The 18,152-nt window shown below is 47.3% G+C and overlaps 1 protein-coding gene across 2 annotated transcripts in view; it reads left to right on the top strand.

The window, feature by feature from the left end:
• The window catches only part of MAP3K9 (mitogen-activated protein kinase kinase kinase 9), a 91,049-nt gene that overhangs the window by 49,286 nt on the left and 23,611 nt on the right, over positions 1-18,152 (top strand). For both annotated transcript variants that reach the window (XM_070065169.1, XM_070065170.1), the window contains exon 3: positions 11,897-12,077. In XM_070065169.1, the coding sequence (XP_069921270.1) occupies positions 11,897-12,077 (181 nt within the window). The remainder of the gene's footprint in view (positions 1-11,896; positions 12,078-18,152) is intronic.

Here is an 18,152-nt window from a genome sequence, read left to right as displayed (position 1 = left end):
GTGAAATGGGGACAGCTGTGCAGAGGGAGGACAGCCACGTGAAGACCGGCAGGAACCCCCAGCCAGAGACCCCCAGCCAAGCAATGGCCAGAACTGCTGGCAGCCAGCAGCAGCTTGAAGAGGCAAGGGAAGTTCTCCCCTAGAACCCTTGGAGAGGGCATGGCCATGCTGATTCTAGGATTTTGGACTTCCTGCCTCTAGAACTGTGTGCAAACGTATTTGTGTTGGGTTACACACCTGCTTTGTGTTGTTTTGTGATGGCAGTTGTGGGGACCAGTTACTTTTAAAACTGTACGTTGTCTCATTTAAGGATGTGTGCACAGATGTTGAGAATACCTGTCCGTCATGGGACCTCAGGGAGGACAGAACGGGAAGGGATGGGAAGCCCACACAGAGCTTCTGAAGGGACTGGGCCGGACTCCGTGGGTTTTATCTGTCATTGACATACATGTGCATTCCTGTGCAGTCTTCCATGTGCGTAATATACTTACCACTAAACTTTAAGAAGAGAGAGAGACCATACCAGACAAAATACAACCTTCAAAACAGTGAGACCATCACTTCATCTGGGAGAGATGGTGCTGAATCATCCAAACTAGGTGACGGCCTGGGGGCAGGAGCCTTGGTGCCAGGGTGAGCATTTAGCAGATCAGAGCCCCTTGTGCTAACGGATATGAGTAATAAATAAGGAACTCAAAATGATAAATCACCAACCGAAGCTAGATTCACCATCAGCACCTGATGGCAGCATCTCCTTGGTTACGCTGTTTTCAAGTTTTGAGAGCCCAAGCCCCCAGCTCAGTGATAAGAAGTCAGACTCACAGAGTGCTTTGGGGCCACCCTGCCCCCAGTTCTTCCTTCCAGCAGAGGGTGGCCTTGGGGTCATTGTGGATGGTGTGTGTTAGGTAAAGACATTCAGCCACCACACCTGAAGACTCACTTGGGGCTGGTTTGCCTTTCATTCCTAACATGTCCTAGCTTTCCTGTCCAGCACGGAGAGCAGACTTAGGTTCTGACCAGGTGCAGGATCTACTGAAACTTAATAATCGTTTTCCTTTTTTAAAGGATTTATTTTATTTATTTGAAAGAGTTGCAGAGAGAGGTAGAGACAGAGAAAGAGAGAGGTCTTCCATCTACTGGTTCATCCCCCAAATGGTCACAATAGCTAGAGCTGGGCCAATCTGAAGCCAGGAGCCAGGAGCTTCTCCCGAGTCTCTCACGTAGGTGCAGAGGCCCACACAAGCACTTGGGCTATCTTCCACTGCTTTCCCAGGCCATAGCAGAGCTGGATCGGAAGTGGAACAGCTGGGACTTGAACTGGCGCCCTTGCAAGTTGCCGGTGCTGCAGGCCGGGGCTTTAATCCACTGTACCACAGCGCCAGCCCCAATTTTCCTTTTCATTTGATGTGTTTGTACAGGTTACTTAGTGATCAGAGACTAGTTGTGTCTCTGTTTATAATAGTGATATAAAGTTTCTTCTTGTAAACAATTTTAAAGAAAAATATTAGGTAAATGGTATATAGATGGTGTCCTGATCATAAAGAATAATGGATTCAGATTACTGAGGTTCCAGCAACTGTGATTATTTTATAGTTTGTAGCAACATGTTGGTCCTTATCATCATTATTATTAGTAGTAGTATATGTGGTCCATTGCTGATCAAAAACACACTTACTCAGTGTATGCTTAAATTGGTAAATCTGTTTAAAGTATATATGCGTTATGTATGATTAGAAATATGTCATAGTATGGAAAAATGATTCTAATGTGAATTTTAAAGAGCAGTAAACAATATATAGTGTGATTTTAGTAAAATACCTATTTTTAAATTTATTTTTAGTTGACATAATATATGAATTTCTGAGGTACCACATATATATGTGTAATGATTAAATCGGGGTACTTAGCTTATCTATAGCCCAAGCATTGATTGTTTCTTTGTAATGAAGCATTTTAAATCCCCTCTTGTAGCTGTTTGAGATACACAATACACTCTTACTGACTCTAGTTCTCCCAGTGTGCACTGGAGCACCAGCACTTAGTCTCTCTGTGTAACTAACTTTGACTCACTGGAAGCCTTTTTCCATCTGCACTCCACCCCACCCTCCACCTCACCCTCCCCAGCCTCTGGTAAACATTCTTCTATTCTACATCTTGAGGGTGACTTTTTTAGATTCCAGTCATATTCCATCACATTCTAGGACCACGTACATGCATGAGTTGGAAATGACCAGAAGAAGTATGAATGACATTGTACAGCATTTATCTTTCAGTGCCTAGCTTATTTCACTTAATATAATCCTTCAAGTCTGTCCATGTTGTTGTAAAATGGCAGGGCTTCATCTCCTTGTTGTAAATGACTGAGTAATATTCCACTGTGTCTGTATACCACACTTCCTTTATCCCTTTATCTGCAATAGACACTTGGGTTGATTCCATGTCTTGGCTGTTGTGAACAATGCTGTAGTGAACTTGGGAGTGCATATATCTCTTTGGCACACTGACTGAGTAATACCTAGTAGTGGGATTTGGGGGTCATATGGTAGTTCCACATTTTTTTTGGAAAGGCAGAAAGAAACCGAGATCTATCTGCTCGTTCATTCCCCAAACGTCCGCAACAGCTAGAGCTGGGTTGGTGTAAAACTGGGAACTCCATCCAGGTCTCCCACATGGATGGCAGGGACCCAAGTACTTGAGTCATCATCTGCTGTTTCCTGGGGTGCATGGTATTAGTAGAAAGCTGAATTTGGGAGCAGAGCTGGGACTGGAACCTAGGCACTCTCATATGGGATGTGAGTGTCCCAACCAGTGTGCTAGTTGCTATGCCAAATGCCCATCCTGGTAATTCTGCTTTTAATTTTTGAGGAACCATACTGCTTTTCACAATGACTGTACTAATTTACACTTGCACCCATATTGTATAAGAATTTCCTGTTGGGGCCGGCATTGTGGCATAGTGGGTAAAGCCTCAGCCTGCAGTGCCAGCATCCCATATAGGTGCTGATTTGAGTCCCAGCTGCTCCACTTTTAATCCAGCTCTCTGCTATGGCCTGGGAAAGCAGTGGAAGATGGCCCAAGCACTTGGGCCCCTGCACGCACTTGGGAGACCCAGAGGAAGCTCCTGGCTCCTAGCTTCAGATCGGCACAGCTCCGGCCATTGCAGCCAACTGGGGAGTAAACCAGTGAATGGAAGACCTCTCTCTCCCTCTCTCTCTGTGTAACTTTCTCTCTACCTTTCAAATAAATAAATCTTTAAAAAAAAAAAAAAGAATTTCCTGTTCTCCACATCCTTGCCAGTACTTGTCCTCTTTTCTAAATCCTGTGAGTGTATTTCTCATTGTGGTTTTGATTTGCATTTCCCTGGTGATGAGTGAGGTGGAGCATCTGTTCATGCACCTATCGACCATTTGTGTGTCTTTAGAGAAATGTCCGTTTTCCAATTGCTGGTCTGTATTTGTGTACACTTTGTCTTGGGAGTCACTGTTGTCGTGTGTTGTTCTTTACAGAAAGCAGAAGGCCTGGGAATCAGAATTTGCAACTTACTCTTCCCTGTGTATCCCTCCCCGTGTCTGGCAGCAGCTGGGTGTGTTAGTCACTGTGGGACCCCGGCTGAGGTCTTGCTTCTTCTCAGGTCTGCCACAGTGGGCCCCCAACGCCTGGCAACAATAGGATGAGCATGGGGAAGTGGATATTCCTGAGAGGTGTTCCTGTTCCTGCAGAACAGTGAGAGCCGAGTGCTTGCAAAGAGCCTGGTCCTGTGCTTGGCTCCCAGAGAGGGGTGGCATGGGTTCTGGAAGAACAATGAGGTTTTTGCACACCAGGAGTCATATTCCACCACATTCTACGACCACGTACATGCGTGAGTTGGAAATGACCAGAAGTATGCCCACAGGTACTTCAAAATATCTGTAGAAAATTAAATTAAAAGACAAGCTTATTTGGGTGTTAAAAGAACAATCCATACACACATGGGGTTTTCAGAAAGTTCATGGGAAATGTGCATTATGAAAAAACTGTGCACGGATTTTAAAAAAATGTTTGCACCTGAGTAGTCTTTTTTTTTTTTTTTTTTTAAGATTTTATTTATTTATTTGAGAGAGAGAGAGAAGTGAGAGAGTTTCCATCCGCTGGTTCATTCCCTGAATGGCCACAATGGCCAGGGCTGGATCAGGCTGAAGCCAGGAACCAGGAGCTTCTTCAACTGAGTAAACAGGAGAAAGCAATTATGCCTACTTCATGTTGGTGGCAAGGGCCCAAGCACTTGGGCCGTCCTCTGCCCTTTTCCAGGTATATTAGCAGGGAGCTGGATCAGAAGTGGAGCAGCTGTGAGTTGAACCAGTGCTGATATGGGATGCCAACACTGCAGGCAGAGGCTTAACCTTCTATGCCACAGTGCCAGCCCCTAGACTGTTCTTGTGTGTGTGTGTGTGTGTGTGTTAAAGATTTTATTTATTTATTGAGAGGTAGAGTTACAGACATTGAGAAGGAGAGACAGAGAGAGAGAGGTCTTCCATCCAATGGTTCACTCCCCAAATGGCCGCAACAGCCGGAGCTGCACTGATCTGAAGCCAGGAACCAGGAACTTCTTCCGGGTCTCCCATGCGGATGCAGGGGCCCAAGTGCTTGGGCCATCTTCTACTTTCCCAGGCTATAGCAGAGAGCTGGATTGGAAGAGAAGTAGACAGAGCTCGAACCAGTGCCCATGTGGGATGCTGGCACTGCAGGTGGAGGATTAACCTACTGTGCTACAGCGCTCCCCTATACTTGTTTTTAAATTCCATTTTTCCATGAAGTTTGTTAAGTACCCTCAAGTAAGACCCAATTGTGAGACATTGGTTTTGGATGCTGAAGGAAGAATTCTGGGGTCATACGGAAATGGATGCTGACCTTAGGGACTCACTGGATTGCCTTCTGCTGTGCAGATGGCACTACGGCAGATGAAGGATGTGGCTCTGAGGTCAGAGTGCTGTACATTCCGTGCCTGTCCCTGTCCCTGTCCCTCAGTAACTGAACAGCAACAGACAGCCGGGTAAATAGGGGAAGATAATTATGCCTACTTCATGGGTTGACTTAAGGATTAGCGAAGGTGACGTCAGCAGTCAGCCTGGTGCCACTACATAGTCAGCCACATCGTGACTAGCTGTCATTGTTAAGCAGCCATTCCAATTTTTTTTTAAAAGATCTATTTACTTGAAAGGCAGAGTTACAGAGAGGCAGAGGGAGAGAGAGAGAGAGCGGGAGAGAGTGCGCGCGCGCGCAAGAGAGAATGATCTTCCATCTCCTGGTTCACTTCCCAGATGGCTGCAATGGCTGAGGTTGGGCTAATCTGAAGCCAGCAGCCTGGAGCTTCTTCCGGGGATCCCATGTAGTCACAGGGGCCCAAGGATTTGGACCATCTTCCACTGCTTTTCCAGGCCATAGCAGAGAGCCAGATCAAAAGTGGAGCAGCTGGGACACCAACCATCACCCATGTGGGATGCTGGCGCCACAGGTGGCAGCTCCCAGCTGAACCACAATACTGGCCTCTACACTCTGTTTTAAAAGCTTTCCTCTTCCACAGGAGGTGCTGGGACAACTGGATAGCCACATGCAAAATAACAAAGTTGGGCCCCTATCTCATGTGCCTGCAAAAATTAACTAAAAAAGGAATTGGAGATCTAAGTCTAAGAGCTGGAACCATAAGAGCCCTAATAGGAAGCCTGGGGGCAAATTTCTATGATCTTGAATTTAGCAATAAATTCTTAGATTTCTACCAAGAGCAAGAGGAACAAAAGAAAAAATTAGATGAAGTGGACTTGATCTAAATGAAAAATTTTTGTACATCAATGGAGATGATCTAGTAAGTGAAAAGAAAGCCCACAGAATAGGAAAAATTTGGAAGTTTATTTAATAAGGTTCTAGTATAAGAACTCTTATAACTCATTAATAAATAGACAAAACACCCACTTGAAAAATGGGCAGAAATGGATGTTTGCTGGTTGGGTTGCCTGCATGCCTTAGAGGAGTGCCTGGGGTTGAGTCCTGGCCTCACTCCCAGTTCCAGCTTCCTGCTGATGTGTACCCTGGAAGGCAGCAGGTGATGGTTTAAGTCTTGGGTTTCTGCTACACATGAGAGAGCTGGATGAGCTCACAGCTTTGGGCTGGCCCTGTCCTAGCTGTTGCAGGCATTTGGAGAGTGAACTAGCAGATGGGAGGTTTCTCTGTCTCTGTCCGTCTGCCTTCAAGTAAATAAATAGTTTATTTTTAATAGGTAAAGAATTGAACATACATTTTTTTTTGGAGAAGTACAAATGGCCAACAAGTACATGAAAAAGGTTCTCAGCAGAGTGTAGGGAAATGCAACTCAAAGCCGCAATGAGATACTACTTCATGTGTATTACATGGCAGTGATCATGATCATAGTAAATGGCAGGTGCTGGCAAGACTGGGGAAGAATTGGAACTCTCATATTCTGTTGGTGGAAATGTAAAATGGTTCAACTGCTGTAGACAGCTCGGTGGTTCCTCAAAAAGCTAAACATAAAATTACCATTGCACAGAAATTCTCCTAGGTATATAATGAAGAAATAAAACATGTCCACAGATATGTGTATAAATATGTTCATAGCAGCCCTGTTGCCAAAAAGTAGAAACAACCTAAATGTCTATCAGTGGAATTTATATATATTTATTTATATATATATACACATTTATTCATATATATACATACATACACACAAGGGAATATATACATATACAGGGGAATAATTTATTTATTTATATATATATATATAAATATATACACACACAAGGGAATATTACTCAACCATGGAAAGGAAGGAACTACTGGTATAACCTGTAATGGGGTTGATCCTTGAAAATATTTTTGCTTAATGAAACACATATGACATATACAATATGATTTCATATATGTGAAGTTAACAGGGTCACCATGTGGTGCAGCAGGTTAAGCCTCCCATGTTTGGAGTGCCCGTTTGAGTCCTGGCTGCTCCACTTCAGATCCAGTTCCCTACTAATGCTCCTGGGAAGGCAGCAGAAGATAGTCCAAGTGGGAGCACTCAGATGGAGTTCTGGGCTTCTGGCTTTGGGCTGGCCCAGCCCTGACTGTTAAAACCATGTGGCGAGTGAACCAGTAATAGAGGCAGCCTCTCTCTTCTCTCTCTCCTCCCTCCCTCTCTCTCTCCCTCTCTACCTCCCTCCCTCTCTACCTCCCTCCCTCTCTCTCTCCCTCTCTACCTCCCTCCCTCTCTACCTCCCTCCCTCTCTCCCTCTCCCTCCCTCTCCCTCTCTCCCTCCCCCTCCCTCTCTCTCTCCCTCCCTCTCCCCTCCCTCTCTGCCTCTCCCTCCCTCTCCTCCTCACCCTCTCTCCCTCCCTCTTCCTCTCTCCCTCTTCCTCTCTCCCTCTCCCCCTCTCCATCTCCCTCTCTCCCCCCTCCCTCTCTCTCCCTCTCTCTCCCTCTCTCTCCCTCTCTCCCTCTCTCCCTCTCTCCCTCTCTCTCCCCCTCCCTCCCTCTCCCTCCCTCCCTCCCTCCCTCCCTTTCTCTCCCTCTCCCTCTCTCTCTCTCCCTCCTTCCCTCCCTCTCTCTTTCTCTATCTCTCCCTCTCCCTCCCTTTCTCTCCCTCTCCCTCTCTCTCTCTCCCTCCCTCCCTTTTTCTCCCTCCCTTTCTCTCCCTTTCTCTCCCTCTCCCTCTCCCTCCCTTTCTCTCCCTCTCCCTCTCCCTCCCTCCCTCCCTCCCTCCTCTTTCTCTATCTCTCTCTCCCTCCCTTTCTCTCCCTCTCCCTCTCTCTCTCCCTCCCTCTCTCCCTCTCCCTTCCTCCCTCTCTCTCCCTCTCCCTCCCTCCCTTTCCTTCTCCCTTTCCCTCTCCCTCCCTCTCCCACCTTCCCTCTTTCCCTCTCTCCCTCTTCTCTTGTTCTCTTCCTCCCTCTTTTTCTCTCCCTCCCTTTCTTCCTTCCTCTCTCCTTTGTCACTCTGCCTTTTAAAGAAAAATGAATGTAGTAGTCTATATATATATATATATATATATATATTTTTTTTTTTTTTTTTTGGACAGGCAGAGTTAGAGACAGAGAGAAAGGTCTTCCTTTTTCCGTTGGTTCACCACCTAATGGCTGCTGCGGCCAGCGCACCACGCTGATCCGAAGCCAGGAGCCAGGTGCTTTTCCTGGTCTCCCATGCGGGTGCATGGCCCAAGGACTTGGGCCATCCTCCACTGCACTCCCGGGCCAGAGCAGAGAGCTGGACTGGAAGAGGAGTAACCGGGACAGAATCCGGTGTGCCAACCAGGACAAGAACCCCGGGTGCCGGCGCTGCAGTCGGAGGATTAGCCTATTGAGCCGCAGCACCGGCCATAGTATTCTATTTTTTTTTAAAGATTTATTTATTTATTTGAAAGCCAGAGAGAGAGAGAGAGAACTTCCACCTGCTGATTCACTCCTCAAATGGCCACAACAGCCTGAGCTGAGCCAATCTGAAGCCAGGAGCTTCTTCCAGGTCTCCCACATGGGCGCAGGGGCTCAAGGACTCAGTCCATCTTCTGCTGCATTCCCAGGCCGTAGAGAGAGCTGGATCAGAAGTGGAGCAGCCGAGACTCAAACCGTTGCCCACATGGGAGCCCACATGTTCCCAATGGAAATGTTTTGGGATTAGATGGAGGTGGAGGTTGGTTGTGCTTTGTGAATGTACTAAATGCCACTGAGCTGTTCACTTTATTTTTTTTTTAATTTTTATTTATTTATTTTTAAATCAGAGTTACACAGAGAGAGGAGAGGCAGAGAGAGAGAGGTGTCTTCCATCTGCTGGTTCACTCCCCAAGTGGCCACAATGGCCAGAACTGGGCTGATCCGAAGCCTGGAGCCAGGAGCTTCTTACAGGTCTCCCACTTCTACTGCTTTCCCAGGCCATAGCAGAGAGCTGGATCGGAAGTGGAGCAGCCAGGTCTTGAACTGGCACCCATATGGGATGCTGGCACTGCAGGCCAGAGCTTTAACCCGCTATGCCACAGTGCCAGCCCCTGAGCTGTTCACTTTAAATGGTTAATTTTATGTTCTGTGGATTTCATCTCAGTTTTGAAAAGCCTAAGCTTTTGCACACTGGTGCTTGTCTGTCAGTGGCAACAGCGGCCTGATATAGATGCCAGTGTGCCAGGACATGGTTCCTGAGAAGCATGGATTGGACCCTCAGCCAGGACTGCCGCCGGCCTGTGCTTACAGCCTGTCTTTGATGAGGGGAGGGTCCTAGGCCAGGGCTTCCTACAGGGATTCCGCCACCCGGAGCCTGAGCTGTCAGCCACAAGCCTGAGGACAGCTGAGTGGGAAGCAGCAGGGGTGGGGATGAGGCGGGTCTGGGCTGCACCTGCAGCACCCAGAGGCCTCCCCGTTCAGGCAGGCGTCCCTGGCTGATTCTCACCTCACCCCCTCATTCTGCCATCCTTCTGAGCCACGTGACGGGCCACTGTCACGAACATTGTCTTCCTCCCATTTCCCCTGTCCCAGCCCACCTGGAGGGCAGAGATGACAGGCTGGACCCCATCTGATCTGCCAGGGGAGGGGTTCACCATGGGCCACTCAGAGATGCTGTCAGTGGCTGCTGACCACCTCTGTGGGGCGGGGGACTTCTTTAGTGTGACTCGCCCAGCAATTCGAAGGGCAAGAGAGGCCCAGTGCACTCTGGAAATCTTTTTGTTGATGAATGAGGTGGAGAAAGGTTTTTGCTTTCATTTTTCTTGCTTCCCTCCCACGCCGCCCCCATCTGCCCAAGCGTTGGGAGGCCCGCCCTGGCTCAGGATGCTGGCAGCTCCGGGCCGGGAGGGCTGTGTCTGTGCAGCAGGGGTTTGCAGGCAGGAGGCTCCGTCCAGTGGGGTTGGGGAGCGGCTGCTTCCTTTTGTGCCTCCAGCCCCAGAGCTGCCAGCAAGCCCTGAGTACTGCCGATTTTCTGAGAAGTGAGTAGAGCTGGAGCCTGGGCCCACGTATGCAGCAGTTCAGGGGACTTTGTGGAGGGCCTGCAACAGAGAGGGGATCTGCATGACTTGAGGATCTGCCTTAGATCCTTGCCCTCAAAGACCCATGGCTCCCTCCTAGCACCCAGAGAACCACCACAGCAGATGGCTTTCCGTAGATACTGGAGGAATTGGAGCTCAGAGGTCTCCTAAGGCAGACACCAGTGACAGACACAGGTGAAGCCTCCGGAGTCCCATCCCAGCCCACGGGGTAAATACAGCCCCTGCCGAGGGCAGAGCCAATGGGAAGCCCACTGGAGTTACCCGGCACACAGGCTGAGAGCCAGTCTGTGTTCTGTCCCACTGGCCGCAGAGAGTAGCGCCGGCTTCTGTTCTGGTGGCTCTTTGCTCTCAGTAGGTGCCTTTGCCCACACTTGCCTTGTGGACTTAAAGGCAGGGGTGAGAGAGAACCAACCTGCCTCCCTCCCCTCCCCTCCCCTCCCCTCCCCTCCCCTCCCCTCCCCTCCTTTCTTCCCTCCCCTCCTGCCTCCCTCGCTTCCTTCCTTCCGTCTCAGAAGTTCTGTGTTCTGAATTCCAGGAGACTCAGTGTCTGGCCCATGACAGTTGGTGCTTGCTTGAGGCCTCTGGGACCATCCCGCCTGTGAAATGGAGGCTTGGCATCCACGTATCCCAGGGGCTGCCCACTCACACAGAGTTCCTGGTGTCACTGATAGCACTTTAGTCAATTTGTGTTTCTGTTCTTTTTAAAATGAAGTTGCCTCTCATGAGGTCTGACTGTCATGTGGGGGCCTCAGCTGCTGCCCCAGGAGAGCCAGGGGGCCTTCCATACTGGGCTTCCTGGTTAGAACTTGGGAGACAGGGCCCAGGGAATAACTACTTCATTTTACAAGTTCCTCCTTCCCAGGGCATGTTCATGGCATCATATGTGTGAACATGTGTGTACCTCTGGCCTCCCCATTGGGCCACACTTCTCAGTGGGTGGGGATGAATTCCCAGATTATGCCTAGGCCTCAGAGTCCAATAGTCATGCTTTCTGAGGAGGTTAAAGTAGTGTAAGGGTGTGGGCGTTCCAGGTAGCTGTTGAGACACAGCGTCCCATGTCAGAGTGCCTGGGTTGGGTACCAAGCTCAGGCTTCTGACTCCAGCTTCCTGCCAGTGCAGATCCTGGGAGGAGCTGGTGATGGCTGAAGTGGTTGGGTTCCTGCTACCCACATGAGAAATCTGGATTGAGTTCCCAGCTTTTTCTAGCCCCAGCCATTGTGGGTGTTTGAGGAGTGAACTAGTGGATAGGTGCTTTCTCTGTCCTATGTCTCTTTCTACCTGTCAAATAAATAAAAACAATTTAAAAATAATGGTTCATGGATACTGCCCAGACATTGTCTGGAACCTTGAAAATCCAGTGTGCACCTCCAGTCTCCATGATCTGCAAATGGGTATAGCTCAGGGGTGCTGGGCAGACAGGAAGCCCTGCAGCTGGTGAGACTCCCAGCTCCTCTTTCACAGGGCCATCAGCAGGATGCTTAAAAAAGTTTTGTCTGTCCTATGTCTCTGTCTTTCTACCTGTCAAATGAATAAAAACAACACTCGCCTTGTGGACTTAAAGGCAGGGGTGAGGGAGAACCAACCTGCCTCCCTCCTCTCCCCTCCCCTCCCCTCCCCTCCCCTCCTTCCTTCCTTCCCTCCCCTCCCGCCTCCCTCCCCTCCTTCCTTCCGTCTCAGAAGTTCTGTGTTCTGAATTCCAGGAGACTCAGTGTCTACTGTAGAACATAAAGTTCTTGTGAGAATTAGAGATAATGACCGCAAAATCCATGGCATGAAAGAGGTGGCGCTGTAGGTGTTTCCTGCAGGAGGCACCAGGACGGTGACAGAGGGCTCTGTATCCTGTGGATCCCCTGTGATTCATGCACTCTGGTTTCTCCTGTTCTCCTTTCTTGCCCAGTATTGATCCTTCAGAAGGTGGAGAATGGAGACCTGAGCAACAAGATTCTGAAGATCACTGATTTTGGCTTGGCCCGGGAATGGCACCGAACCACGAAGATGAGCGCGGCAGGGACCTACGCTTGGATGGCTCCGGAAGTCATTCGAGCCTCCATGTTTTCCAAAGGCAGTGACGTGTGGAGGTAAGGGCTGCAGGCACAGGGGTGATGTTCCCTGCATCTGTTTTGGCTGCATGCAAGCTTCAGAACTCGAAGAATTGAGGCTGCACTAAGTGACTCCTTTAGAACAGTCAGTGCCAACTCCCACATTGCCAGGGGACAGTTTCATCTACCAGAAAATTCCCTCCAGTGCTGAGGCGGGTACAGTATGTTGTGTCGGTGTCTGCTCCCTAGGGAAGGCCGGTGGATTCAGGGACAATGTGTACTCCCATCTTTGGCTGCAGGATAATGAGGGCACTCATCAAGAATGTCCTGGCTTATTTGGCCGTGTTCTGTTACTGTTAGACTTGGGGAGGAGGTTAACCCAGGGCACTTCCTGTGAGCTCTTGAGCTGAGGAGTATTCTTTGTGCTATCTTTTTTTCTTGGTAGTCTACAGGAAAGGTTATCCACTTAGGTATTCTTTTAATCAAGGCTCTGTCTTTGGACATTGGTCTGGAAATGGGCAAAAGTGGGTCCCAAGCTTGCATCAAGAACTGCGGAGCCACAGACTAGAAATGATCCAGCTGTCATCCTAGCTGATGTCAGCCTAGAAGGTCACAAGGACCTGTCCCCACTGAGGGGATGAGAAGCTGAAGAGTACGCATCCTCATGGATGTGGAACCACAGCATCACTTGGTATACAAAAGACAAGACTTTACATCACCGTTGTATGTTGGTGCATGAGGTTACGTGTGTGCATATGTTTTTAGACATAGCTTTACTGAGATACTATTCATACACAATAAAGTTCACTGCTTACACACATTTGTGTAAGTCAGTCATTGTGATCACATTGCTACTGATTTGCTAGAGCTGTTGTCACAAATCACCATAAGCCTAAAGCAAGAGACTTATTTTTTGTAGTTCTGGACACCAGAAGTGTTGACAGGGACACAGTCTCCAGACACTGTAGGGGAGGTTCTTTTCCAAGTGTAGATCTAGGTATTTGGATGTGGACACACATGTTTAAGGCTACGACTCAACCCACTACAACCAGTATCTATTTCCAGGTCCTTTTTATCACCCAAAAACAGAAATCTCATACCAACTTCCCTGGTTCCCCAATCCCTTCTACTACTATTTCCTTGTTTCCAAACACTAGTTTACCTCTGTCTTTTTGGATTTTCCTGTTCTGGATATTTCACGTAAATGGAATCATGCAATATTGAGTTACTTATGACTGACTTCTTTGATTTAGCATAATATTTTCAAGGTTCATCCATGTTGTAGCTAACATCAGAGTTTCATTCTTTTTATTGCTTAGCCATGTCATTGCATAGACAGACAGCGTTTGTCCATTCATCAGTTTATGAACACTGAGTTGTTTTCACTTTTTGTCTGTTATAAATAATGCCACTGTGCACATAAGGTTTTGTGTCATATATTTTCAGTTCTCTTGGGTATAAGCCTGGGAGTTGAATTGCTGAGTCATATTGTAAATCTGTGTTTTAACTGTTTTAGGCACCAAACATTTTCATCACAGTGGTAACATTTTGCATTCCCATTAGCAATGAACCACGGTTCCAATTTATCTACATCTTTTCAACACTTAATATTTTTTTAATTATAACCGTCTGTGGGTATGCAGTGGGATATCTTGGTGGTTGTGGTTTGCATTTCTCTAATGACTAATTATGTTGATTATCTCTTTGTGTTTTTATTAGCCATTTGTATATCTTCTCTGCAGAAATATCTGTTCAAATCCTTTGCCAACTCAGTGTTTGGGTTCCTTGTCATTTTTTTTTTTTTTTAAGATTTATTTGAAAGGCAGAGTTGCAGAGGCAGGGAGAGAGAGAGAGGTAAAGGTAGGTCTTCCATCTGCTGGTTCACTCCCCAATGGCCGCAATGGCTGGAGCTGGGCTGATCCAAACCCAGGGGCCAGAAGCTTCATCTGGTTCTCCCATGCGGATGCGGATTTATTTATTTATTTGAAAGTCAGAGTTACACAGAGAAAAGGAGAGGCAGAGAGAGAAAAGTCTTCCATCCATTGGTTCACTCCCCAGTTGGCCACAATGGCCAGAGCTATGTCGATCCGAAGCAGGAGCCAGGAGCTTCTTCTGGGTCTCCCTATGGGTGCAGGGGCCCAAGGACTTGTGCATCTTCTACTGCTTTCTCAGGCCATAGCAGAGAGCTGGATCAGAAGAGGAGCAGTCAGGACTCGAACTGGCACCCATATGGGATGCTGGCACTATAGGCAGTGACTTTACCCGCTATGCCACAGTGCCAGCTCCTCTGATGGTGTTTTGAAACAGACATTTTTTATTTTGATCAAGTCCAGTTTCTATTTCTTCTTTTCTTGTTGTTTTTGGTATCATACTCAAATCTAAAACTTATAACTATGTTTTCCTCTAAGAATTTTGTAATCTTAGCTTTTATATTTCAGTCTTTGGCCCATGGTGAATATATTTCTATATGTGGTTTGAGGTAGGAGTCCAACTTTGTTATTTTCCATGTGATTATTCAGTTGTCACAGCAGTGCTTATTGAAAAGACTGCTCTTCTCTCATTGAGTTGTCATGTCATCCTTTTAAAAAATGTATTTACAAGAGATGTAAGGGTTTATTTCTGGATTTTCAGGCCTGCTCCTTTAACCCACATGTCTATCCTCAGGCCATTCCACCCTTTCTTGACTACTGTAGTTTCGTAGTAAGTGGTGTTCTTCTTCTTTTTCAAGATTATTTTGGCCATCTTGAGTTTATTACATTTACTTACGATCCTTTTGTCAATTTTTCCAAAATAAGCAACTGAGTTTTTAATAGGAATTGTGTTAAATCTGTGTGTTACTTTGGGGACCTTTAACATCTAGTAAGTCTTCCAACCTGTGAATATAAGACATCTTTCCATTTATTTAAGCTTCTTTAATTTCTCTCAGTGATGTTTTGTAGCTCTGTATGTTAATCTTATTTCACCATACATTAACTACCAGATGAAGTAGCTAATGGGAAAAAATAAGTTTTCGTTTCCTTAAAAAGTCTGACCCAATCTCATCAGGTTGAGCTGTATACTGACATTTAATGTTTTGATCTGTAAAAATAGCAGTTATATATTTTTGATTTTAATAGTTTCTTTTCTTGACCATATGTTAAGGAAGTCAATTAGTATATAAATTAAGCTAAGCTACTATTACCAAGAGACCTTCAGATATGGAGGCTTAAATAAGATGGAAGCATTCTTTTCTTCCCAGGTATGGTCCAGCCAGCCCTGGCTGGCCGGGCATCTGTGTTGCATAGGGTCATCCAGGAACCCAGGTTCCCTCAGTGCGTTGGGTAAAATGGGGTGACTGTTACTTCTGTATTAGTCTTCAGAAAAAGAAGAGACCTTGTTTGTGGCAAGCAGCTTGTCTTTAATGTGAAGACAATCCAGAAATTGCACATGTCTCTGCACACCCATTGTCTGCACTGGTTATGTGGGCACACCTGGCTCCAGAGAGGCAGGCGTCCGTAGGCTGTAGCAGGACAGCTTTGTGCCCAGCCAACACCCTTCTTATGGAAGAGGGGGAGAATGCATGTGGGGGGAAGTCTGCCATTTGCCACTTCTAGCATTCCCTTAAGCTTTATTCGGGGTAAACCATGATGTTTCCAGAATGTGTTCCTGCTTGGCCTCTTCCCCCAGCCTGACCCTGACCTCGCTCAGATCTTGTCACACTGGAGGTTTCTGCTGGTGATTATTTGGACAGGATCGCCTAGGCTCCCAGACACATGCTTAGGGAGAGGGAAAGCATGAATGCCCAACACAGCATCTTCTCACCTTGACAGACGTGGGGAGGATGTGGTCATTGCAGGGGGTGTTTGTCCTTCATAGGAGGAGTAAGGTGGGACCTTTAGCTTTAACCCAGAGTGCCTTTGTTGTAAGACTCATCTCCAAGTCTTGCCCTGCACCTGCCCATCCTGCAAGCTTGTGAGAGGTGCCTCATGAAATTATTCTACTCTCGGGGCCAGCACTGTGTTATAGTGGATTAATGCCCAGGCCTGCAGCATCGGCATCTCAGATGGGCACCAGTTCAAGTCCTGGCTGCTCCACTTCCAATTCAGCTCCCTGCTAATGTGCCTGGGAAAGCAGCAGAGTGTAGCCCAAATCCTTAGGCCCCTGCACCCACATGGGAGACCTGGAAGAAGCTCCTGGCTCCTGGCTTCAGATTGGCTCAGCTCTGGCCATTGTGGCCACTTGGGGAGTGAACCAATGGGTAGAAGACCTCTCTCTCTCTCTCTCTGTCTCTGTCTCTGTCTCTGTCTCTACCTCTCTCTCTAACTCTGTCTTTAAAATAAATAAAATAAATCTTTAAAAAAATTTTTAAAGGAAAGAAATTATTCTCTTTAAAGGGAATAGCTTGTAGGAAAACCCCAAATCAGTTGCTGTTGTCGTATGGGTGATGCTTCTCCAAGGACACAAGGCTGATGAGTGATGAAGTAGTCATTTGACTCAAGTCTGTTTAAATCTTTCTTAGGTAGCATTTCTCCCTGCTTGAGCAGCAGCTGTCACATTTCTCTTAGCTGTAGAACCCTTCAAATGGAGCAGAATGCAGATGAGCAAAGGAGTAAGCCAGGTAAGAGCAGAGCTGGCCTCGGGGAAGCCCCCTCTGCCAGGAGGCCGAGACATCTCCAAGGACACAACCAGGACACATTTGGTTCTTTGAGACCCCCTACTGTCTGTGCAAGTCGCTGGGGCTCAGACACCAGGCATCTAGGTCAAGAGGGAAGAAAGGGGACCTTTGTGTTCTCCAAGGTGGAGGTGCACCAATGCCAAGAGCAAGTGACTGAGGATGGGAAGCTGTCACCTGGAATCTGGTCAGCAGTGTGGAGGCATCTGGGAGGTCACTTGGTTGAAACTGCCCAGCATGGCTACTGCCTGAAAGGTTTGGCAGGAAGTGCACCAGTGTAATTCTTGATGGTGTTTGAGGATTATTCTAGAGCAGCCAGCATAGCCCTCAAAACCATCTGACCATGGGTTCATTCCCATACACACCCCGCGTCGAACCTATCTGTGAGTGCCTGCTATGTACCCTAGCCTGGGCCAGGCCCTGAGAATGCAAAGGCTAAAAACTACTGTGCCGGCCTTTAGGAGCCCATAGGCGGTGAACAGGCAACAGTAACCCAGGGCAGCCCAGACAAGGGCTGAAGAACCCCTGGAGTGTCAGGGGAGACTTCCCAGAGTGTTCAGGCTTGTTCCCAGCAGCCTGTGATCCAAATCCAGCTACTTGTCTAACCAAGTCAAGAGATAAGTGTTTGGATACCCCAGGTGAAAAGCCATTGTCCAAGGTGACTGGCCAGGGCCCATCCACAGCCTCCCGGTGCCCTGACATACTGCTCAGCGCATTGCTCATCTTTGGGGCCAGGTCCAACTGCAGGGGAGCCTTTGAGGGAAGGCTCGTGCTCTGCAGCCTTTGTCTTTGTATATGCTGACCCCGTCTCTGGAGCACTGACCCTCTTCCCTCACTTAGCAGCCTGCATGTAGTGCACGGGCCAATCTCTTCTGTCCCTGTCCTGCCCCCGTGCATCCTCATGGGATCTCTCTCATGACCCATTACCATGTATTCCATCCCACTCACTAATCTTGTAATGGATAGGATCTGTCTTCCAGTCTGTACCCCAGTGCTTGGCATTGAGCTTGAAGCAAAGTAAATATTTAGCAGATGTTTTAAATGAATGAATGGTAGGGCATTTAAGTTGGAGTTTGAAGGAAGATTAGAGTCTACCAGACAAAGAAATAAAGATATTCTAGAGAGAAGGAATGGAAAATTGGTCCAGGGTCCACCATGCAGTGCTCTGTGCATGTACTGAGTCTGTGCAACTGTACCTATCTAGAGCTTGCTTTCTTTGTCTACAAAACAATACTTATATCATAGGCTTGTTGTAGGGGTTCAAGTTGGTGTTTGTAAAGTGCTTTAGCAATCTGGTCATACAAGGTGTTGTGATACATTGGCAGGTTTTTTAGTATTTTTCATTAACATGAACTTTGTTTCTGGCTGTAAACTAATGTTGAGTATTATAAGAAATTAGAGGTTGGTATTGAAAAAGGAAAGGCATTCTTCTGACTTGATAACCTTATTGGTTTTTTTCTTCC

The sequence above is a fragment of the Oryctolagus cuniculus genome, chromosome 20 (genome assembly GCF_964237555.1).
Source record: "Oryctolagus cuniculus chromosome 20, mOryCun1.1, whole genome shotgun sequence".
NCBI classification, from domain to species: domain Eukaryota; kingdom Metazoa; phylum Chordata; class Mammalia; order Lagomorpha; family Leporidae; genus Oryctolagus; species Oryctolagus cuniculus.
This window is presented reverse-complemented; position numbering and strand designations above follow the sequence as displayed.